At 39.1% G+C, this 25,127-nt stretch overlaps 1 protein-coding gene across 15 annotated transcripts in view; it reads left to right on the top strand.

Annotated features, from left to right (window-relative positions):
- Nucleotides 1-202: 202 nt before the first annotated feature.
- Nucleotides 203-25,127, top strand: part of PHKA2 (phosphorylase kinase regulatory subunit alpha 2) — a 105,768-nt gene continuing 80,843 nt past the window's right edge. For 8 of the 15 annotated variants that reach the window (XR_003371536.2, XR_015749850.1, XR_015749851.1 and 5 more), the window contains exons 1-10: nucleotides 222-630; nucleotides 3,100-3,319; nucleotides 6,015-6,173; nucleotides 6,864-6,911; nucleotides 8,244-8,412; nucleotides 8,852-8,934; nucleotides 14,601-14,681; nucleotides 16,104-16,202; nucleotides 21,300-21,446; nucleotides 21,610-21,663. Coding sequence is in view for 8 of the 15 variants with exons in the window: in XM_026674939.2 (XP_026530724.1) it covers nucleotides 3,242-3,319; nucleotides 6,015-6,173; nucleotides 6,864-6,911; nucleotides 8,244-8,412; nucleotides 8,852-8,934; nucleotides 14,601-14,681; nucleotides 16,104-16,202; nucleotides 21,300-21,446; nucleotides 21,610-21,663 (918 nt within the window). In the remaining 7 variants the exon portion in view is untranslated. Of the gene's footprint in view, nucleotides 631-3,099; nucleotides 3,320-6,014; nucleotides 6,174-6,863; nucleotides 6,912-8,243; nucleotides 8,413-8,851; nucleotides 8,935-14,600; nucleotides 14,682-16,103; nucleotides 16,203-21,299; nucleotides 21,447-21,609; nucleotides 21,664-25,127 lie in introns of all 15 variants that reach the window. The other 7 variants (XR_015749854.1, XM_087966953.1, XM_087966955.1 and 4 more) reach the window with 4 other exon arrangements.

A 25,127-nucleotide genomic window follows, 5' to 3' on the forward strand; every position in this document is an offset into this window, starting at 1 on the left:
GCTGACGCAACATAAAGACGGTCTGCAGCCATTCGAGTCCCGACAGCCCCATAAAGAAACCTCTAACATGACAGTAAAAATAAAATGAAGGGCCCTCTCCCCCTACCCTGAGCCTGTACCTAATCGATTAAAATATCTTCCGCCGCTAGCCTGCATCTGAAGAACGTTGTCAATATCTTAAGCTTTAAGGCTCTCTATTGATCTTTCAGGACGCGGCTAAAAGCGCGAGCCTTTTAAGAAAGAGGTGGTGTTCAGTTCGAGCTTTTGCGGGTCCTTTTGAGTCTAATAATGAGGAAGGAACCTTTTTCAGGCCTCCGTGTCGCGTGCACGTAATTAGCCTAGCCTAGCGTGTTTAGGATCGCGGGCTCCCGCGGGGAATAGCCTTCTTTCCTCCCCTCCCGCCCGAAATTCTGCGATCGGCTACAAAGGCTCCCTTGCTGCAACCTTGCAAACTAGTCATTGCATTCTTGGAGGACAACATCGACTGTAGGATTGGACAAGAATCTAGTGGGTTGGTTTTACTTTTGAAGTGGGGAGGGGAGAGACACGAAGAATATTTCCTTCCGACAGAATAGCTTGGAGCCGATTGCCGCTAGCTGGAAAATGAGAACCCGTGTCAGTCTTTGGCAGGTAAGGTCGGCATCTCTGCCTATGTCGCATTGGGACCTATGAGGAAGTGGGGTTAATTTGCAATGAAGTATCTAATAAATAGTATCTACTGAGAGCCAGACTCAATGACCTTGGGACCCCTCCTTGTCCTGTTGCCTATATTTGTGTTTCTATGCAACTATGTGCCATAATGCTTTGGAATCACTTTTACTTCGGTATTGGAGGACATCGTAGAGCCATTATAGAGTCTATAATGTGTAATGAAGTAATATGTTTTAATATTAAGTCACAAAGGCTTTAGTCATTGTTGCTTTCCGAATCAAATTCTATACAAATTGTAATGCTCATGATTTTACAATGATTTGGTCTCTTTCTGACATGCTAGATTATGTTTCCCATAAATTCTCAACCAAGACTCAGTCAGAAGGACTATGCAAGATAGAAAAGGCATACATCAAGTCTTCAAATCTGGGTCCTGTGATTTATCTTTTATTTTCATTTTATTATATAACTATCATGGTCTTCCTTGCAAGATTTACATACCACGTTGTAAATTACTCATGCTAAAGTTAAAAAAGTGAAAACATTCAGAAAATTATATGGCTCCTTATCTAAAATTCTTCCAAATAGAAATTTAGTGGTTTTTTTTTTTCTTGAATTAACAAATACTATTGTGCTTGATGTAGTAAACATAAAGTTCCCATTCTCACTTATAAGGCATGCTCCAGAAAACATGAAATCTGTATATCACCTCTACTCTTTGGAGACTGACTGTTATAGGTGACTCGCTACACAGCTTGCTTGCAGCCACAGAACAATAATGGGAAGGAGGAAGGAAGGCACTGGAATGTGTGGGTGGTTTGGGAGGCAAACTCTGGAATGCATCTGGAGCCGGAGTCAGTTCCACGTCCAGGTCACCAATGCTGAGAAGGTCCGAAGCTAACATGTTCTGGTCCAGCTCCCCAAACATGACAAACCCTCTGACCCGAACTCAAAAGATTCCTTTATTAGGAATGCTGGCAGCCCCAACAAAAAGTTTCTCTCGCAGGCTAACAAGTCCATCCAGCCGGAAGATGAATAGTTGTCTGTCACACCTATTCATCTCTGCCCCCTGTCTTTTATCCCCAGAGCTAGGGTGGGGCCTCGCTAGTAGTGGTGGCTCTTCCTTCCCCAGGATTGGCCCACGGCTTTCCACTGCTCTCCTCTGCCTTCTGCACAGCTGTGCATCAGGCACTTGACCCAGCTGTTCCTCCTCTTCTTCATCAACCACCTCCGGACCTGGGGGCTGTTGACTCTCCATCTGAAGGCTGATGGATGGCCCAGGCTCTGCCTCTATCTCTTCTCTGCCAGCTCCATTCCCTCTTCCCCCTCAGAGCTCCCAGGTTGCCCTGATGCTGATCCTGACTCCCATGCTTTCTCCTTCTCCTCTGATTTGGCTGCTGGAGGGGCCAGTGGCCAACAGGCCACAACATAACAGATCGTTATCAAAACAATCCAGGTACAATTGATTGGTGGACAAAGGACCATGGGAGGATGGGTGGGGGAGGGAAATTTATCTTATGCTTTCGCACTTGAAATGTTAGAGTTGGCTTTTCCACTTTTGTACCCACGTGGCTTTCCACTTTTGTACCCACATGGAGAACAAAAATGTCTCAGGAGTTTCTTTTGCTGGCTAGGATATTGAGATGGTTGACATTGACTTGATCTGAACATCTCCTTAGTGTCATGACTGAATTAATAATATGATATGTGAACCCAGTCACTTAGTCACTTAGGCTGATGGAAATCATTTGATCACTTGTTTTGGGTCTGTTGAAGTCACTAAGGAGGCATTTTAGCTGAAAATGTGCCTGCTTTGAACGTCTCCAAAATCTTGGGAGGATGCACAGTTTGCCATAAGGTACTACAGGATAATACAACTTTGAAGCAGTCATGCTTTTGTAGTTGCTTCACAACTTCCCAGTGCAAATTTATAGGAGAACCCTGCCTGCCAGCAAAGACAAACAGTGATTTGCCCTTGTCTACTGTTGTTTGGGATGCCCTTTTCATCGGAAACATGGTTGTGTTCATAACTGTATTATAGGTAGTAATATATTAAACAAATTGGGAGCACTGATTCAAACAACAGCATATTCAAAATGTAAATTTACTAGAGCGTTTCCACCTCCCCCCCCGCCCCTCCCCCAAGATCCTTGTAAGGATAAAAACGTTAAAAAAAATCCTATTCAAACTGTCTGACATTCCTAGAATAAAGATGGAACAGTTAAATTCTTATGTCGATAAATTATTTGACAGAAATTTATGCACACAAGTGCAGCTATTAGCTGTAGTATTTTAATAAGTGGTATAGTAATTAGTGGTAATTATTCATGTAGAAAGGTAAGTTTGCTTTCATTTAGAAATATTTCAGTTGCAAGCTATCATTTTGACTGCACCTGGTATGCTTGTTAATAATAGCTGCTGTTTGTTTTGTCTGTTGCCTGTTGCCAGCAAAAATTGCAGTTCTGCGTGCTAATGAGTGAATGAACCACAAGTGATAACGGATACTAGAGAGAAAGAAAGAGGCTCTGTCAACTCACACAGTCCCCAACAACACTTTCATGTTTCGTAAGGGATTGTGAGGAAGTTAAAAATGAGGAGCAGGAGCAATTCTGGAGTCCGCCTAGATGGCTACGCTCGACTTGTTCAACAGACAATTTTGAATCAACAGGTGAGTACAGTACATTACTGGTTATGATTTGGTATATCTCTCTAGATTTGTTGGCTCTATAAATAAATGTACTGTGTTAGATATTTGAGGTTATTTAAAATTGTTTTTTTCCTGTTACATAGCATCCAAAGCCAATGAGAACTTCATGGTGTTTTATTAGAAGTGGGGGGGGTTGAACCCAGCTAATTCTCTATCACTATGTCTTTGCTCTTAATCAGGGCTTCTGGGATTATTATTTTTTACAGTAAAGGATTCTGCAGCCTGATCAAAGTTCAACTTTCCTCTTTTTAAAGAAATCTTAATCTTTGGTTTTGTATGGATAGGTGTTTGTGACTAAGTGCCAACATACTACAAGAAACATTGATCTTACCTTTGGTTAAAATTAGAAGCTTTATAGATTCCTGGGTAGTTCTACTAATCTGTTCCAAAGTTTTTGGAGGCATCTGAAAAAGTTTTATATGGGTAGAGTGAAAAGGCATGATCCTGAAAAAGAAAGTATGGCATATGGTCTCTACTTGTGTGGTTTCATCTTAGGCCTCTGTGATCTTTCTGTAGTCTGTACCATGTTTCCCCAAAAATAAGACCCACCCCAAAAACAAGCTCTAGACCGGGTTTTTTGAGTAGGCCTAATATAAGCCCTACCCTGAAAATAAGCCTGGGGATGGGCATGACCAGCATGAGAGGCAGCGAGTGTGAGAGGGCTAATTGTGTCCGGCAGCAGCCGCATTCCCCCAGCCCCTTGGCGCAGCGCAAATACCAATAAGTCCGAACATGGAGGCAGAGGCGGGGGAGGGAGAAGACAGATGATCCGGATGTACTATGTGGTTACCTGACTCCTGGGAGGCTCGCACATTGGCACATGCACCAGCAGCAGGCGAAGGCAGAGGCATGGTGGATGGTGGAGGCAGATCCCGACACCCCAAACAGGAGTGGGTTCAGCACGGCCTCAGGCAAGCCAAGAGATTGTGGGACAGAGTGGGCAGCACATCGGGATCTCCTTTGCCTCCGCCTGCACACTTTGCTGCACACTTTTCACCCAGAGGGAGATGAAGCTTGCAAAGGGGACACTTTGAAATGGAACTAATCACTCTGTTTCAAACCATCCTCTTTGCAAGCACATGAAGCTTTGAGTCGCCGTCATTTCTCTGTCTGGGTGAAAAGTGTTTGCTCGCCTATTGGGGTTCTTGAGAATGGAGCAAATTGCAATTAGGATACTGATAAGAAACTATAAAACAACTAATATTTGAAAAACCAGTATAGCAGAGAACAGTATATTTATTGAATTGCATCTGGTTTTTAACTAATGCACAATATTTATTAGATTTGCATTTATTTGATTTGTGTGCCACCCTTCTTGTCTGGAGGCCACTATTGGCATTGATTGTGCTTGTTGATTACCTTTAGCAGAGTTCAGGCAGTGATAGTGAAACTCTCCTGTTTTTGATCTCTTGGTGGCTTTTGATCATAGTATCCTTCTGGAATGGGATTAGGAGTGGGAGGCAGGGTGTAGTAAGGGTTTATCTATTTTCTCTGTATTCAGGCTGAGTTGGGGTTAACGAGGCAGAGGAGTTGGAGGCTTCTCCTGTTTTGGGTGCCTCAAGGCTCAGTGCCCTTGCCCCTCCTGTTTAGCTTCTTTATAAGACCACTTGGTATTGTGAGGTGCAGTATCATCACTATGTTGATAATAACCAGCTATATGTCTTGGCCAATGATCAGCTAGATGATGCTGGAAAGATCTTGTCTCAATATCTAAAGGCTGTATGAATCTGGGTGAGAAAGAACAAACATAGGCTCAACTCTGACAAGATTGAGCAGCTATGGACATTTCAACTCTCTAATTTTGGAGTAGTTCCTTCTTTCCTCCTGAATGGGATTGTACTCCCTCTTTAGGACTGGTAGTCAATTTGGGGACCTTCTTTGACTCATAGGTCCTGCTTGAACTGCTGTGATCAGGATGTCCTTTGCCCAAATTCATCTCATGTGCATGAAGCCATACGTAGACAGGGAAACCCTTTATGTCAGTCATGCTTTGATCACTTCCCAATTGGACTACTGTATTGCAATATGGCATCTATCGAGTTGTGCTACTTTCAAGGTAAGGTGGTAACAACTCTGAATATTTCCCTGAATTTTTAAGAACTTTTCTAGTACATTAGAAAGTCTGTCATTCAGGAGTTAAGTAAAGAAATCTATCTGAAATGATAACCCAACAGGTCATGGTTTGTCTAGTATCTACCGAAAATCTTAGACAAAATGACAGTTAATTATCTTGCCTTTATCATAGTGGATTTGTGTTCTGCTCATTTTCCTGCAATCTCATACTTCAACCTGGTGAGGCTTACAAATGACAACTTAGAATGTCTTAATTCTGTATAAAAGTTTCCTGTTCACCAAAGGGAAGTAAATGGGACCTTGTGGTCAGTATCTCAAAATGTGTTGCGTTCTTCATTTAATATTTTTTTTAAAGTAACCCTATAATATATCTAGTATTGTTTACTAGCAGACTTCGCATATGTTAGTTAATTAAATAGTAGCAGGCCCACCATGGCCATCTGTTTTCATTATAGAGATTAGATTTGGGGGGAAAATCTTCCTAATTCTGAGCTTTATTCCTCAACCATTATGGAACAGTAACTCTATATCCTATTTAATAAATTGCTTCTTATTTTCCTCCCATTTTTTTAAAAAAAATTAGAATCCAGTTACAGGACTACTTTCTGCCAGCACAGAGCAAAAGGATGCTTGGGTGCGAGATAATATATATAGCATTTTGGCTGTCTGGGGCCTAGGGATGGCCTACAGGAAGAATGCAGACCGGGATGAGGACAAAGCCAAAGCATATGAATTAGAACAGGTACCGATTGCGACTACACTTATTTCCTTATATATGAAACATATACATAGGTAAGTGGTACCAGTGCTTTTATGAAAAATATGTCCTTCATTTTAAATATACTACAAAATCTGTTAATTTGGGAGTAATGTTAAAACTTGAGAATTGAAAAAAGATAAACATGGATTTTTGAATAAGAACAACTTTCTTTTAAAGCTTTTGATGTGTCATCTTTTTAAAAATTCTATGATATCTTGATTAATTTATCATAAATTGACAGCACATCTTTAATATGTCAAATGTTATTTAAGACAGAGGTTGGTTCCCAACCCCTGCGCCATGACCTATTCAGAATTGGGCTGCGTGAGTGACTGGCTAGAGTGTTCGTGTGCGCACACGCAGCTCAACTTGCACAAGTGGTGGGTTGGTGGCTACTTGTGCGTGTGCTGCATGGGTGTACTGCGCATGCTGACCCCCCACTCTTGTGGCTCAGTTCCCCTCTCTCCCTGGTTGGGCCATCAAACTGCAAAGATTAGGGACTGCTGATCTAAGACAAGCTTTTTTAAATACTGGAAGAGTTCCAAAACACTATATATAAATGCATAAATCTAGATATTCAATTTTTATATGAACATTTATAATTAGTTATACTGTAGGTATACTTTATAAAAATTAAATTGGATAGTAATGATTTTCCTTTTACTTCCATAGAATGTTGTGAAACTAATGCGGGGGCTCTTGCAATGTATGATGAGACAGGTAAAAATCAACATTAATATTTACTAATTTATAAGCAGTGGCATAAAATCTAATTAAAGTGACTCTGAGTTTTGGTGTAAAGAAGAACACTGTTTAGTAGCCCTGGAGTCCCTATAAAATTGTGGAAAAAAGCTGATTTTTGACAGAGTGATTCTCCCCCCTTTCTTTATGGGATGGAAAAGAATTATAATGTATTAAGTTGCTGTAATATATATGTTTATATTACTACTTTAAATGATTCCAAGGTTCCCCTCCCCACTCCAAAATTGGGAGTGATCAAAATTGTTCAGTTCCAGTCAGTATGTGTCAACTATACAGATGCAATTTATAAATCACATAAGTAAATAACAAAGTATGCTTTCCTACAGTAAATGCTTAGCTCTGTCTAGTCGCCTCAACTCTACCCCAGATTAAGGGACTATAAGATAAGATAAAATAAGATAGATAGATAGATAGATAGATAGATAGATAGATAGATAGATAGATAGATAGATAGATAGACAGACAGACAGACAGATAGACAGACAGACAAATAAACATGGGAAATGAAGCCTTGCTTATTTTTAGATTGAAATTAATTCTTTAGATAGCTCATTTTTTTTTCTTTAAGTAAGACTCCATTTCGTTTACATTGATAAGAACATCCATCATGGATTGGTTTAGCAATTGTATCAACTCAGGTTTGTTTTCATGATATTTTAAGCATGATGTATTGGCTGCATTTAGAGTAATTGATATCCCTCTTTAGCAGCTGAGAATTAAGAATACTACCTAACTCTGCTAATTCCAAATATTGTATTTTTGCTAGTTATCCCAATGTGATGTAAAATATATCTGATTACAGGGTGACTGAAAGTAAGCTTTAATCTGTTTTTTTTAAAAATCCAAGGTATTACTGTTGCAGTAATTTGCTGCCACACTAGACTGAATGATTCCATTCAAAAGTAATCTGCTCAATTACATTTGGATTTTGATAAATATTTTGAATAAGAATGGGAAAAAGTCAGTCTGCTATAGTGGTTTAGATACCAGGCTAGAAATGGGAAGACCATAAATTTTAATCTGCCTTAAAGCATAAAGCCAGCTGGTTATTTATTAAATATCTGTCTTTGAGAAAGTTACTTTCTCTCAACCCTAGAAGGAAGGCAGTGGCAAATCATTTCTGATATTTGGACAAAAACCCTGCAAGGACTGATCCCAGGCAGTTGCTTATAGAACTGATTCAAAGATGTATACATATGCGTGCACAATATTTTATTTTATGACAAAATCATAATTTATGAAAGTTTGTGCTTCAGAAACTGGTTTCGGAATGTTTGCTGATTTTCTTAGGTAGATAAGGTTGAAAAGTTCAAGCACACTCAGAGTACCAAGGATTGCCTGCATGCCAAATATAACACGGCCACTTGTGGAACAGTAGTTGCAGATGACAAGTGGGGACATCTACAAGTAGATGCAACTTCGCTTTACCTTCTCTTCCTGGCTCAGATGACAGCATCAGGTAAGCTATGTCATATATAATAGTGATCTTGGGAATCTTCTGAGAAAAATTCAGCGTTGTCATATCAGCTAGTTATAGAAAAAAATTAACTTCAATATTCGACTTATTGTTTTGCCATACCCAATAAGCAGGAGTGGATAAATTGGCATTCATGCCTCTGGTAGCTGTCTAAAATTCTTCCTCATCCTTGAGAAGGTCATCTATTATGTGCTGTATTTTGAAATATTTTAACTGGGTTTAAGTATGAATTGTAAACAAATTGTTTTGCAAAGGTAAACAGAGGAAACCACCTATATGCTCATGCTTATTTTAAAATTTATTTATGTGAGAAATTTCCTATAAGAATGATAAACTACTGAATGGAGTAAAAACACGAATAGCTCATTTTATTGCGTGTGATTTATGTTAAATGTCTTAATAATGGTTCTTTCTTAATCAGGATTGCGTATTATTTTCACACTTGATGAAGTGGCCTTTATACAGAATCTTGTATTTTATATCGAGGCTGCCTATAAAGTTGCTGTAAGTATTTTCTTTTCTTTTTTTTCTTCAAGTTTTATTAGATTTTTATTTTTAAGTATACATCAATATCAATACATGAACAGTGTGGCCCCTGGGTATAATTCATTTAGACATCATCAATAATGATAATCATAATAGTATAATCAAACTTATATAATCCTAGTATTAATATACATGGTTTTTTAAAGTAGTTATTCAATATTCCATTTTAATGCCAATGATATTATAAGCATACATGGTAATACCATCTTTCAACCTCTGATCAACCTTTAATGCCAATGATATTATAAGCATACATGGTAATACCATCTTTCAACCTCTGATCTTTTCCATCAAATTATTGTTTGTATTCTGTTATACAAAAATTATATCTGCTAATATTTCCCCTATTTCTTATTTCTTTTAAATAAGAAAGGTGACATGCAGAGCCCTCTCTGCGGGCATGCGAGCCATCAGCCCAACTCAGCTCCACCAACTCAGATCACACTGCCCTCCCCCATCCCATTTGCAAAAAAACTGGTCAAACCGTTTAACTTTTTGCCCCACTGGCTGGCCCCGCCCCGCCCTATCTGCCTCTCCCGCCTTGGTTGCTCATCAGAGTCACACGCGCCGCCCAACGGTTCTTTGGCTGCTCTCTGGTTCCCGTTCCTTGCTTGTTGTCATTGCTGCCGTTTTCTTGCTTGCTTGCTTGCCCTGACTCCTCGTTTGACTGCTGTGGCCTGCATAGTTTTTAGTAAGTTGCTGACTTTGTGCCCCCCTCACTAGTTTGCCGCAGCCCAGGCCCAGCTGGTCCCACCCCTGGCCTGCTTGCTGTCGGTGCCATCAGTGCCCACATGCAGCCCCGGGACATCCACCCCCTTGCTAGCAGGAGCGCTGTTACCAGTTGCTCCCCTGTGCCCACCTGCTTGCCTTGCGCCCTTGGCAGCTTTTAACAATGCTGCAGGTAAGGCCCAGGTTCCACGTGAGCTGGGGTGGAGGGCAGGCATGACTGGCTGGACGCGCCTGGAGCGCGATTCTGGCAGAGGAGGAGTGGGTATCCCTGCGGCCCTCGCCCACTCATGCCGCTGCCACCAGGAAAAAAAGTAGGTGGTCCGCAGCACACCCATGTTGGCAACAGGGGTGATAAACAGCGGTGGATGGGAGAGAGGATAGCGCATGGGAAATCGCAGTATCGGAGCCCTTCCCAGGTGTTCCCTGGCCTGCGAAGAGAGGGCGCGATCTCCCACGCTCCCTCCCTCAGGAGCTGCAAAGCGCTTGCTTCCCCTCTAGCACCCGCTAAGCCTCCTCCCACCATGCTTCTCTTCCTCGCCAGAAGCACTCGCACCCCCAGCGGGAAGGAGGAGGCTTGGTGAATGCCAGATGGGTGGCGAGCACTTTGCGGCTCCTGGGGGGGAAATTGAGCCTCCCCCTTGCAACATCTTCGCCTGGGGGCATTGCTGGCAGCCGCTTCCTGCGGCTCAGGAGTTCCACACTTCTCGCTGCTGCTCGGCCTCCTCAATGCGCGGAAGCAAGAGGAAGAAGCCACAATGCGGGTTTGCTAGGGAGACTGCTAGGCAGACTACAGGATTAAAATCACCCTCGCCCTGGTTGGCCCTGCCCATGTCCGCCCAGTCGCACCCATGTCTCATTTAAAGCTCTTATTTAGTTTAGCTCCAAGACCAAAAAAAAAATCCTGATCAGGGAGACTTCTATTTCTAAGCAGGAGAGAAAGCCACGGTCACCTGAAGTGGCTCCCTTTGAGTGCAGAGAAAGGTTGCAATTTAATTCCTTTACCGTCCGAAAGTTCCTTCTACCTTCCTGCCTCATCTCTCTCAGCGCCTCTTCTCTGCGTACAGGAGGAGCCGCATTCTCGCGGTGATTGGTTAGCCCTGCAGCTGAGAGGAAAAGCGAGGAGGCAGCGGCTGGGGGAAAAGTTGGGGAGACAGGAGGAGGGTCCCTCTTCCCAGCCAGGAGGGGCTGTCTGTGATCGCTGCTGTTCCCCTTTGTGGGGCAGAGCCTGACGTCTTTTCTCTCACCTGGCAGTCGTGGCTAAGGAAACGCTGCCAGCGGGTACTTTAATACCTGTGGTAATCCAAAGCTCGGGTTTCTGCTCTCAGTCTCCCTCTGTCACAGGTGTCAGTACAGGAACCATGTGGGGAGGGCTACAGAAGGCTTCACCCTCCTCCTCCCTCCATCTCCAGGCAACTGTGTGTGTAGCCAGAGAACTGGGAGAGAGAGAGAGAAGGGAGAAAGAGAGGGAGAAAGAGGGAGAAAAGGAGAAAGAGAGAGAGAGAAAGAGGGAGAAAGAGAGAAAGAGAGGGAGAAAGATGAAAGAGGGAGAAAGAGAGACAGATAGAAAGAGAGGAAGAGAGATGAGATGAGATGTTTCTTTTGGGAAAGGGGAGTTATCTAAGCAAGAGTTCCCTCCACTTTACCCCACCTGAAAGGGGAAAGGGGGTCCCTTTTTGTTGTTGTTTGAATAAAATGAAATCCACTATTTGTACCTAGTGTGGCTGTTCTTTATTTCCTGCTTTTTCAACCTCAGCTGCTTTGTGTGGCACAGCTGAGGTTGAAAAAGCAGGAAAGAAGATTATTTTCAAATGCTGTGCATGCATGCGCAGCCCTTATCAGCTGTCTGGGTGGCACCGCTGATGATTTCTTGCAAACGCTGTGCACACACGCGCAAAATGCACACTCACCGAATGGTTGGATCCCAACCTGCGTGTTGGCACTTCACAATAAATAAGTGGGTTTTGAGTTGCAGTTTGGGCACTCGGTGCCGAGAAGATTCACCATCATTGTCTAGTATTAATACACATGTTTAGCCCTTGATTATCTGATTGTTCAAATTCACAACACGCCATTCAAGTATCAGTCTTCCTATTATTTAAACATACTTAATAATACCATCTTCCAACCTCCATCTTTCCATCGAACTATTTCTTTATATAAGGGTGTGTATTCTTATTTCTACCTCTATTAAAATTTCTAATCAGGCCATTGTTATATTAGAAATATATACATATGCACATACATACATACATATGTACATATATACGTACATGTGTGTGTGTGCGTGCGAAAAAAGAATATATATACATATATATGTATATATTGATAATAACAACAACAATAATAATAATAATAGCTTTCTATCCATCATCTCTCATTCATTTTAATACTTCAATTCTTATTCGTTTTTTGGCTTGCCTCCTATACTCCTCTCTTGGATCTTTATCGCTATCAATCTCTGTATCTTCACCATTCAGAGTGGATATATCTCCCATCTGTATCCACCTCAGCTGCCAGAGTATCCACCCAAACCCCTATCTCCCTTTCAAAAGTATCTTGCAGGTTATCTGATTCCATTTTTAAATTTCTTAAAGTGTTTTTCGTTTGGTTTATTTCATCAGTCATTATTGCCTTTATTGTCTTCTTCTCATCATCTTGCTTTGTTTGCTGGTTTTATTTTTATTTTTATTTATTTTTATTTATTTATTTTTGTCAATTGCTTACAAAATAATAGGTATAAGTAAAAACATAGTTATGAATACATGGATACATATAACAAAAATAAAAAATAAAAATAAAAGAAACAATAGGACAGGGATGGTAGGCACATTGGTGCACTTATGCACGCCCCCTACAGACCTCTTAGGAAAGGGGTGAGGTCAATAGTAGACAGTCTAAGGTTAAAGTTTTTGGTGTTTGGGGAAGCAACCACAGAGTCAGGTAGAGTAGTCCAGACATTGACCACTCTGTTGCTAAAGTCGTATTTCCTGCAATCAAGTTTGTTATGATTAACCTTGAGTTTGTATCTATTGTTTCCTCTTGTGTTGCTATGGTTGAAGCTGAAGTATTCATTTGCAGGTAGGACATTGCAATGTATGATTTTATATACTATACTTAGATCGGACCAAAGGCGGCGTAGTTCTAGGTTTTCTAGGTCTAGAATTTCGAGTCTGGTGGCATAAGGTATTCTGCAACGAGTAGAGGAGTGGAGAACTCTTCTTGTGAAATATTTCTGGACTTTCTCAACTGTGTTAATATCAGATATGTAATGTGGGTTCCAGACTGATGTGCTGTATTTGAGTATTGGTCTAGCAAATGTTTTGTATGCTCTAGTTATTAGTGTAATATTACCAGAGAAAAAGCTATATAAGATTAGGTTAACAACTCTTAAGGCCTTTTTGGCTATGTAGTTACAGTGGGCTGTAGCACTTAGGTCATTAGAGATGAGTACTCCAAGATCCTTGACATAGTTTGGATCATCAACAAGGTCTTGACTATTCAGCCTGTATTTTATTTTCTGGGTTTTTTTGCCAATATGTAGGATAGAGCATTTATTTGTTGAGATTTGAAGTTGCCATTTGTTTGACCATTCTGATACATAGTCAAGGTCTTTTTGAAGGGTAGCAGTATTGTCTGTGGTGTTGAATAGCTTTACATCATCAGCAAAGAGAACAGAGTTGCTCTTGATATGATCACAGAGGTCATGTATGTAGAGTATGAAAAGAGCTAGTCCTAGAACACTGCCTTGGGGGACACCACTGTTGACAGGTACAGAATTTGATAGGATGCTCCCAATTTTGACCATTTATTGTCTGTTTGACAGGATTGCTTCTATCCAGTTATGCAGGTTTCCAGAGATACTGTAAGATTTTAGTTTTAGGAGTAGTTTGTCGTGTACCACTGAATCAAAGGCTTTACAGAAGTCTATGTAGATTGTGTCTATTGTTTTGCCCTGATCGAGTTGTGTAGTCCATATGTTTTTGCAGTGTAAGAGTTGCAGATTACAGGATAGTTTTTCCTGAAACCAAATTGTTTATTAGAGAGTAGGTTGTTTGTTTCTAAGTGGAGGATGATGGATTGGTTAATAATTGATTCCATGACTTTACAGGTGACGCAACATAAAGAGATTGGTCTGTAATTTTCAACTAGGCTGGGGTCTCCCTTTTTGAAGATGGTGATGACCGTGGCTTGTGACCATAGTTTTGGCAAGGAGCTGGTCCTGAAATTTTTTTCTAAGATTATGTCAAGGTCTTTTTGAAGGGTAGCAGTATTGTCTGTGGTGTTGAATAGCTTTACATCATCAGCGAAGAGAACGCAGTTGCTCTTGATATGATCACAGAGGTCATTTATGTAGAGTATGAAAAGAGTTGGTCCTAGAACACTGCCTTGGGGGACACCACTGTTGACAGGTACAGAATTTGATAGGACGCTCCCAATTTTGACCATTTGTTGTCTGTTGGACAGGAATGCTTCTATCCAGTTATGCAGGTGGTTTGTCCGTTCTGTCTTTTTTTCCGTTCTTTCTGCTATCTCCTCTCTTTCCTGGACTCCTGAAAAGAGATAATCTGAGGATGTTCATAATGAAGCCCTGATTCTGCTTCCATCTATGTTTTTTCCTTTCCTTTCTTATTTTTCTTTTTCTTCTTTTCTCAGAGCATTTATCCTAAAGTTTATGGAATGTGGGGAGCCAATGTCTTTGAGGAGAAATATTTTTCATCTCCTCATGCAAGCACTCATGTACATAATTTTGAACTAGAGCTTATAAAGTAACAAGTTTCAAATTAATTGACTTGGTTAGCAGCTCCATATTTTTCATAATAATCTAATAGTTTCTGCATATTTTTGGATCTGTGTTTTTAAAATGTCCTTGTTCTTTTTTTCTTGTTTTGTTTCAGGATTATGGCATGTGGGAACGTGGTGATAAGACAAATCAGGGCATTCCTGAGTTGAATGCAAGCTCTGTTGGAATGGCAAAAGTAGGAATGTTTCTGTTTTTTTTTTTTAATAAATAGATCAGAAATAATTACAGCCACTTGTAAGTTGATTGAAACTTATAACTTATACCTACAGACTTGAACTTAACAAAGCTTATTTCTTAGTATTCGCATGTTTATTTCTAATCTTGAAATCAAAAAGTACTGTAGTAACCAATAGATTTGTCACTGATTTGATAAGGATCTTGATTAATTTTCTGGCTGTGAACGTAAAATATGTGCAAACAAGCCAGTGGATAAGAACCAACTGAGTTTTTTGGGACAGGGAAATCAACAAACTGGAATTTGTCCATCTTTAGCTGCAAGATCAATATTCCAAGATGTATAGAAGTATTACTAACCATAGATCCTTTTGCAACTGATTGAAGGGATTGTAATTCATATTTTTGACCAGGAACAATTAAATGATGACCTCATGCTAATATACCTCAATATAAACTGGCTTGTTTTTATTAAAGCTGCTATTTTCACTATATGGCAGTTGTGTTAGTACATATCAACTAGGGGTGGTATAAAAATACCAAATTGAGTCACCTTGAAGAAAACAAGATAATTTCTAGATCTGTTTTTGTGAAAGTTGGGTTTTTAAAATTAATATTTAAAATTAAATAGTGGAAAATGCTTAATATTACAAAGCATTAAAAACTAGTTTCACAGTGCACAGGACTATGGATGAAGTCTTTCTTTTGTATTAATACAGCTGAGTTGATTGCAAGACTTGTGCAACTGCTTGCAAAATTGGTTCTGATGGTCATTATTCTGATTGCATTGATGATTTGAAAATAAATGCTCATGCAAAAGTTATTTTGGAATGCTTAGCACTGCCTTAATACTTAATATTTTTAATAGTTTATGTATAAACTATTTAATATTTGGTTGCACCCCTATGCTCACTTAATGGGAAAAATTCATCCAAATTGAAATTACCTTTACATAAATTTATATAGAGATACTCTTTTTTGAGGAAGGGGTACCTTTGAGTCAATCGTGAGTCCTGACATTTACCTGGCCAGTCTCTAAAGTTTTCTTGTTATGGTTCTTCAGAAATGCTTTGCCATTAGAAATGATTTGCTTTGCATCGCTGAAGGCTTTCAAAAAGAGACCGGACAACCATTTGTCTGAAATGATTTAGGATTTCCTGCTCAAACAGGGGTTTGGATTGGAAGACCTCCAAGGTCCCTTTCAACTCTATTATTATATTTTCTATGTTCATTGCTTCTTTCCTAGAGAGAGAATGAGTGACCCAAGGCTATTTAGCTTCGTACCTAAGATGGAACTACAACTCATAGTCTCCCAGTTTCTAGTCTATTGCCTTAACCACTACACCAAGCAGGCTCAGGGATACAGGCATATGAGTTAAATTTCCTTTGCTAGTAATGAGAAATGACAAATGTTTTTCTGAAGGCTGCTTTGGAAGCAATTGATGAGCTGGACCTGTTTGGAGCTGGAGGTGGACATAAGTCAGTTATTCATGTGCTTCCAGATGAAGTTGAACATTGTCAGGTAAATATGAGTCTTTTTCATTGGGATATCCAAGAGGCTGTAATGAAGCTCTTTTAAAGTTCTTAACCAAATAGTATATGTGAAGTCAAGGGATGGGGGGGCAGGGGTGAAATTCAACCACCTCGGCCCACCTTGGGAGAGGAGGTAGGGACCATTTGAATCGGTAAAAAATCACCCCAATCGCTCCTGGTTGCTATTACTATTATACCAAGCCATGCCCGCAGCCCACAGAGCCAGTAGGCGAAAATTTTGAATTTCACCCCCAGGGGGGTGAGGGTAAGGAGAGAAAGATAAATTTCCTTTCATGAATTCTGAAATGCTTAGTCTCTAATTCGCCTTCCATACTTGAAACCAGCATCTGGTAAGTGACCTGAAGGATTAATTATAATCAGTTTTACATAATCTGTCTCTAATCTAGAGACATAATCTGTCTCTATTGCCATTTTCTCTTTTAAAAGAGGTGATTTTAACAAACTCAGAGAAAGCTTGGGAAAAATTCCTTGGATGAAAATCCTAAAGGGGAACAAGTCAAGAAGCTTAGGAAACTCTGAAAAATATGGTCATAAAAGCCCAGTCCAGCACAATGCCACTGAAAAAGAAAAACAAGAAATCCAAGAAAAAACCAGCATGGTTGCACAAAGATATCTCTGACAAACTGAAAGGCAAAAAGGACAAATACAACAAATGGAAAAAGGGACACATAACTAAGGCAGAATATTACCCAGACTCTACAAAGATGAAAGCAGAAAAATAAAGGTTCAAAATGAACAAAGACTTGCAACAAAAGTCAAAGATTAAAAAAAAGTTTCTTTCAATATATATGTCAGGATTCCGGCAGTTACCCAAGAAAAAAATTAAAGAAAACGGATGATCCACTAAAGTAGGGATGTCAAACTCAAGGCCGGATGTGGTTGGATCAGCCCACACGGCTATCATGGAAACAGGTGTGCATGCGCACAGGAGGCAGCAGGTGCACATGAGCATAGGCCTGACCCGCACCAACCCAGCAGGCATGCATGTCACAGGAAGTAAGTGCATGCCAGGATAGTGTGGACCAGGCCTACGCATGCGTGCACCCACCTCCTGCGCACCTGCCTGCTGGGATGGGATTGGTTGGGCCAAAGCAATGCAGGTAGGCCCCTTACCGTTTCCAGGACAGCCGTGCTTACCAGCATTTCAGGTGTGTGCACGCAAGGGGGAGCTGGTCCTTCAAGAAGCAGGTGTAGTGGCACCAGCAGCAGGCAGAGTCGAGGAGGCACGTGATGTGGATCACCAGATGTCTGTTGTGGTCTGCCGGCAGCCTGTGGAGCTGGCAGCAGAGTTGGAGAGTGGGGAGGAATGTGAGCCAGTCCTGGAGTCTGTGGGAAGGCTCGGATGAGCGATCTGCGTCTGAGACACAGATGATGCCAAGGCCATCTGGGAGTTATCTGCTGATTCCAGAGTCTCCAGAATCTGACGTCAGCAAGACAGAGGAACAGGGGGAGCCTGTTCCCAGTGCGCGCTTGCGCAGAGCTGCCAGAAGGCAAGAACAGTTAAGACAAAAGAGGCAACTCGGGAGTAAGGCTTGGACATGATTGACATAAAGGAGGAGTAAAGGGACATGAATCTTTGCAGGAAGCAACTTTGTTAGTTCTGATTAGTTTAAACTCTGAAGCTCCATATTGACTTTGTGCTCCGTTTGGCCTTGTACCGCTAATTGGCAATTTAGTCATTGGCAGCATTTCAAGGAAGATACAGGCGGGTGCTTATCAGCCTTATTCCAAAAAGACTGGCAGATTTCTCTTGGACTATTCACAAACTGTTAGGGATTCATTATGAGCTGTAAATGAATATAATTCACAGCCATTGAAATAAAAAGAGGGTTTTTGGGACTAAGCATGTGATTGTTACTGTCTCAGGAAGCCTTGGTCAGAACAACATCCCTGCTCGATCCCATGTGGCTGGGACAGGGCAGGCGGCTGCTGCCAGGTTGCAGATAAGCTCCGTGCCTGCACCTTACTTTGTCTTGGCCCACTGCAGTGGCAATAGCCAGAGGCAGTGGTTCAGGGGAGAGGCACATGGTCCAGCTTGTGGATGAGCTGGGCAGCCACGTGGGATAGAACAGGTGCATCGAGTGGTCCACATCACATGCCTCCCCACAACTTTGCCTATTGCTGGTGTCGCTGCCGCTGCTGCCATGCCTGTTTCTTGGGAGGCCAGCTGCAAAGCTCCTGCTGCCAGACAGCTCCCCCCTGCGTATGCGTGCACACATCTGAAAGTCTGGAGATGTTGGTGCATGTGCGGCGCTTAACTGCAACATGGTAAATTGGAAAAAGCTAATAAGGAGTTGGAAAGAACAGTAATCTTTTTGGAGGTAGAAAAGGCAGCCCACTATCTAAGATTTCAAAATTTAAAGGAAGAAAAAGGGGAAGATTTGCTGGAGGTGATGGCGGAGATACTGGAAAAGGCGTTAGGGATGGAAAAAGAAGAGATGTTCACAGAAATGGACAAGTTGTACAGAGTACAGACAAACTATGCAAGGAGGTATAACCTCCCAAGGGAAGTCCATATCTGACTAGTTAAAAAATCGATCCGTGATGAAATTTTACATTAGATGAGAGATGACCCAATCGAATACGGGGGGAAACAACTGTTTTAAAACAAGTACCGAAAAGAGAGAGCTAAGAACCACTTCCTAACACTTCCTAACAACAAAGTTGATAAAACACAATGTGAACTTTAGATGGTTGACGCCAGAAGGCATCATGGTCACATGTCAGGAGAAAAGATTTAGGCTGGATACACTTGATAAAGCAGAAGAGTTTTTTGACCAACAATTTATAAATGAAGAAGAGACAGAAGAATCAGTTCCAGAGAAAGAAACAACAGAAGAAAGAGGTATGGAAGCAACAAGTACAGAAGGAAATACATTAGATAATAAAGAGAGAAGGTATGGAAGACGAGGAAATAGGGAAGAATAAGAAAGGACAGATAATGAGCCTAAAGAAATTAGAATCAAAAGAAGCACTAGACAAAGGAACAGATAAAAACCAGGATAGATGTGAAGTGATATTGATGAACATTAATGGTATAAACTCCTCAGTGAAAAGAAAAAAATTGTTTAAGAATTTACAAAGATTAAATGTTGATATAATAGCTCTACAGGAAGTACACATAACAGAGAAACAAAAATACCTGTTAGACAACAAAAAATAAGGGAAAATTTTTTCGGTGCTTGATGTACAAAAGAAAAGAGGGGTGACATTGTACATAAAGGATTGGATTTAGCCAAAGAAATTTTTAGAGATAATGATAGTAAGATTTTGATGGTTGAAATTGAATTGGGAAATGAAAAGATATTATTGGTGGTAATATATGTACCAAATGGGCCACAAGAAACTTTTTTCCAAAAATTATATAATAAAATTAAGGACTTGCAATACAAGGAAATTTGTATTTTGGGTGATTTTAATGCGGTTGTTGATAAAATACTGGACTATACGAGATTAGAGAGGAAGAAAACACTACCAATTTTTTTTTATGATTTGATGAAAGAAGTTAACATCTATGATGCATGGAGAGAAAGAAATCTGGAAAAAACAACATACATATTACTCTAATAGGCACCAGTCCTGGTCGAGATTAGATATGGCATTGATGATGAAAAAACTTATTTCAGAATTAATTTATATTCAATATTAATTCAATTAATATTGAAACCTATGGGCAGACCACAGCGCAATTAGATTTAGTTGGACTGAGCAAAAAAAGCCTTTAGAAGGACGCCTCAAAGGTCAATTCTAAAAGAGAAAGATTTTAACTTCAAATTGAAAAGAGAACTGGAATTCTTTTTCGAAGAAAATAAAGAGAAGGACACATCTCCACAAAATAATTGGGATACAGTAAAAGCATCTATAAAAGGAGTGGCAATAAAATGTATGGCAAAAAAGAGTAAAGAGAAAAAATAACGAAAGATATTTGAACAGGAATATAAAGAGATGGAGAGGAAATTACAAGAGGAACCCCCCCAAAAAAACAAATTAAATTACAAATGGACTTATTAAAACATAAGATAAATTTATTAGAGAAGGAAGAATTAGCCCAACAACTAAAAATGACAAAACATCCTATGTTAATACTATAGTTTAATGCCAGATTTTACATACTGTAGGTCCATTTAATCTACAATCAACGTTCTATAATTGACAGCCATTTCTATTTACTATTCTGGAAATTTACCTCTGCTGTTAGGTCTTGTATTATCATGCTATTTACACTAGTTTTTGTTATTAGTTGAATAATAAAAATACAATAGTATAAATAGCTTTTCTGCCTGGAAAAGCAATTTACTATTAAACAATGGGGTATAAATTTAGAAATAAAAAGTTTAGTGGAGTATGAAAAATGTTTGCCAGTTATATCTGGTAGAAGAGATAGGAAAAAAGTTATAGTAAAGAACTGTGGAAAGAAAGTAGAGAAAGGAAAAAAATGCATCTTGAGCCTGTGTCAAATGTCTACTATGGCCATGACCACCATGACCACGCCCACCCCCAACCCTCCAAGATCAAACACAACCCTTATGCAGCTCTCAATGAAATTGAGTTTGACACCCTTGGACTAGATGATATACAAGATCCCTTCCAACTCTGTTATTCTATTCTATGGAATGCATAGTTTAGGGCATATCAAATTTTTCAACTTTCAATTTCCAAACAATAGGGGTGTTCAAAAGTTGTGATATTCCTTAGGGATTGTAAAGATATTTTGATTACTTTAATATAATTTAGATGTGCTTGGTAAGTAACTATATAAATATCATAACTTTTTAAAATTTTGTTTGTGTACATACATTTACAAATTGCATACATAATTGAATGAAGTTTCTGATGATCATGGTTTTCAGTCGATTGATACTGGTCCTATGCTGTTGCTTGAGAAATCGGGCATGGATGTATTAGAAAATAATTTCTTGGAGACTGTCTTTTTCAAAACAATTTAGAATCCAAACTAGCACTACCGATATTTCTACATCTGATAATATACTTTGGAATGAAACTAATGGTTTTTTAATCTTTGTTTTTCTTGTTTTTCAATGCTGCTTATGTATGTCCTGCTCAGTCTATTCTATACTCCATGTTACCGAGGGCATCCACATCAAAAGAGATTGATGCTGGCCTTTTGTCCATTATTTCTTATCCAGCCTTTGCCATAGAAGATATGAACATTGTTAATGCAACGAAAAATGAAATTATCACCAAGTTGCAAGTACGTCTTTAATTTTGGCTTAAAATAAGTCTTTGATTAATTTATTTTTGAGTAATATAATGAACCTTACCTGTTACCAACGGATAAGGTTTATTCAGTATGATTAAGAATACTAGTTTATATAAAACCATTCCTGCATCATAAACATTGCATATCTTTACAGGGACGTTATGGCTGCTGTCGTTTCCTCCGAGATGGCTATAAAACACCAAGAGAGGTTGGATTGCTGAAACTTTCTAAGCTTTACAACTTTATGTTAGTTTTACATGGACTGTGCCTAGCTTCCAAATAAACATTAAACATTGGAATATTACAATATGTTAGTACAGATTTAGCAACAAATAAGCACGGTCAAATAAACAGGGACAAGAAATCCCATTTTAAAATTTCAGTGCCATTGCTGGTATTTGTCTTGTTGAAACCAGGCTCGAATAAAATGAAAGTTAGTTTCTAGGAGAAGTGGGTCACAGCTCCTTTCTCATTCAGGGAGTTTGATTTCTTATTCAAGCAACAAAGGACAAATACTGAGAAATCTGTTGCCAGTTGCTTAGTTAAATCATAAAAATTCCAGAACTGTATAGAGTGCCATAAGGCTAAACAATCACTGCTGTAATCAGTAGATTACAATTTATCTCCAATATTTTTTCATGTGTTTCTGTAGTGTTCACCCTCTGTGCCAGAAATTCCAATACAACAGAGTTCAGCTGCTCTGCACTGAAATGTATTGAATAAAAGAATTTTTAATTCTGTTTGATGAAGCCCAAATAGGAAATTTTAATTCTCTTGGTGTAGGTATATAGGTACATATATGTATGTAGGTAGATATGTATAGGAGGCAAATAAATTTTAACAAACAAATATTGTTGTATAACTGAGATTGATTCCCATATCCAATTCAGCTTATTCAGAACCTACATGGACATTCATTTATAATATTCTTACCTCAAATATTCTTCATTGATAATAGAATGATAGTGGAATGACATTCTGGGAGAGGCAGTTACAGCTTGGCAAACTGCCTTGTGAATTAACGGTAAAATGAACTGTATGGTGGACTGAAAATAAGCAATATTATAAATGGATCATAATCAGATTGGTACTAATTGTAATTTATTCTACATTCTTCTGAAATGCTATGTTCAAAACTTTGGGAATCAAGCAAATCCATATTTGCACAGGGAAAGTAATTTTTTTAATCCCAGTGATTTTTTTTAATATCCTTTGATTTCATTTAATTTTTTGTTGGATCCTAGGTGCTTTGAATTTTTCTGATTAAGCCATTGATCTTTCCAGCCTGTTTTATAGTTGTCCCCTGAGAGGTGTTTGGTGTCTACAATTCTCGCATTCTGCAACTTTAATAATATGATTTTGAGGCAATCTTATATATTTTGAATGAATAATTTTAGTCATTTTTATGAGGTGGAGTTATTTATCTTACATTGTATATACTACCTTGAGTCTTGTGAATGGTTGATATGAAAATATTAAAGAACTACCAGTAAATATATTTAGAACTTTAATATGGGAAAAGCATGGAGAATTTAACCATGATTTTTTAATATATAATTTTATGTATGGTTTTTTTCTTTAACATACACAAGTGCCTGGTGAACAGTGTATTGTCTGGGTCAATTTACTTTATACACAATATAGTAATAATAATACTGTTTAAGAATACATGATAGTAATCTTTCAACTTCTAACATTTATATATACATAATAATTATACTGTATTATATTATGTAGCAGTATACATAATATTTTCCCAATTTCTACTTTCTACCTCTATTTTCTAACCCTTAATAAGGAAAATCCCATATTAAGAAGTATTCTATATCTACCCATCATGTTTTACCCTTTTTAGTATTTCAGTTCTTACTGGCTTTTTGATAAATATCCCAAAATCCTCCATTGGGATATTGTATTCCCTTACGTTACTCATATTTAGTCTAAGTATTTCATCTGCCTCCACATCTATCTCTTGCTGTCGAATCTCTAGAGCACCCATCAATAACTCTTTCATCACTTCTGGGAGATCTTTCTCTTTCTTTGTCCTTTTCTATATTTTGACCTCTTAAAGAGTAATTTGCCAGCTCTATTTCAAATTCAATTTTTTTCTGTTTCTTTATCTACTTGTGTCATTTGCTTCTATTCTTTGCTCCTTCTAATTTTTCCTCTATTTTCTGAATTGTTTGTTCATTTTTCATTGTCATTTGCTGAGGGTTTTCTAGTCTCATATCTAGTATCATGCAACAGCTTCTTCATCTCCCTATGGTTCCTTGTTATAATTTCCTGAATACATTGAAGCATCAATAGTATTTCTTTTTGAAATGTATTTATTTTTCCTTGTTGTAACATTTTGCTTTAATCCCAATGTCCCAATTATCCAGAAACACCAAAAAAGCCAATATTAAAAAAATTGCTCAGTCCCAGAACTGTTCCTCAGAATCCACAATATTTATTGTTCACAAAAATCTTCCGATTTGTGCCTGTAAGTTGTCCAAATTTATAAGTCTTTTAATTTTTCTTTTTTCTCCTTGTGAGATGTTCTATCGAATAGTATTTATAATCTAGAATGACCCACCAGATTTCCCCATGCCTCATTAATCCACAGAGTTAAGTGTAGTTTTGAGGGCAGTTTTTATTGTTCATAATCCATACTGCTTTAGAAATCTTCAGAAGGCTCACCAGTTACTCCCAAACAGCCAAAAGCAAATAGATATAAAACCAAAGAAAACAAAAATATGGTCTTCTGGGTGTTGTTTGCCTTAATTCCCCCCCCCCCTTTTTGTTCTCCTGTTTCCCTTCTGTTATCAATCCTCCTTTCCTGTCAAGGTCTTTTCCCACCATGTAGTGGTATATCTTTTTTCACTAGTAGGTGGCATCCCAGCACTACCTTCCAGTGTTAAAAGGAAGCAGAAGATATAACAACTGATTATCAAAATAATCCATTTTTCTTTATTCAATTTCTTTCGGTAGTCAAACAATATTATCAGCTAATTAAAATAACTGTTTACAATACTGCAAGTCTGGTCTTTCTATCTTTTAAAGCTTCATAGTCTCCCATTAATTTTCCCCCCTCTTTTGGGTCTGTAGTCTGTCTTATTGTTAATTCGCTGCTGTAGTCTGTCTTATGTTAATTCGCTGCTTCCTCAGCATTTTGGGGAATCATTCTTTTAAGAATTTTTTTAATTTGGGTTTAATTAAGTCTCCAATATAGAAGTTGAAAATCATATCACCCAGTTCCAATCCTCTGTTCACAAACCGCTCCAGCTCTTAATCTTCTTGTCCCGGTTGTCAGTTTTGGTCTGGTCAAAATGGCCATTGTCTCTGCTACTGTTCAGGAGGGTTTATTTGGATCAAGCAAGGAAACCACTGTTTCCTTGCAATTGACAAAGAGTCCCTCCTATCTTCACCACCCCTCTAGGTGGCTTTGGCCCCGTACAGTCTCCTGGCAAGCAGGTATCGGCTGGGTTTTGCTGAGCTCCACTAACCCATGTCCATACCGCTGCAACGCCAACCAGTCACCCTAAACATGAAATATTTGAGCCACTAATTTAATTAAGATTAATTTATATTCATACTAGGATAGTGAAATGAAAGATGCCAAATGAAAGATGAAAGATGCTAAATTGCATCTAGACCAGGGGTGGGCAAACTTTTTGGCTCGGGGGCCGCATT

This window comes from Notechis scutatus, chromosome 5, assembly GCF_049901735.1.
Source record: "Notechis scutatus isolate UNSWTSFEM ecotype Mainland chromosome 5, rNotScu1.2, whole genome shotgun sequence".
Taxonomy (NCBI): Eukaryota; Metazoa; Chordata; class Lepidosauria; order Squamata; family Elapidae; genus Notechis; species Notechis scutatus.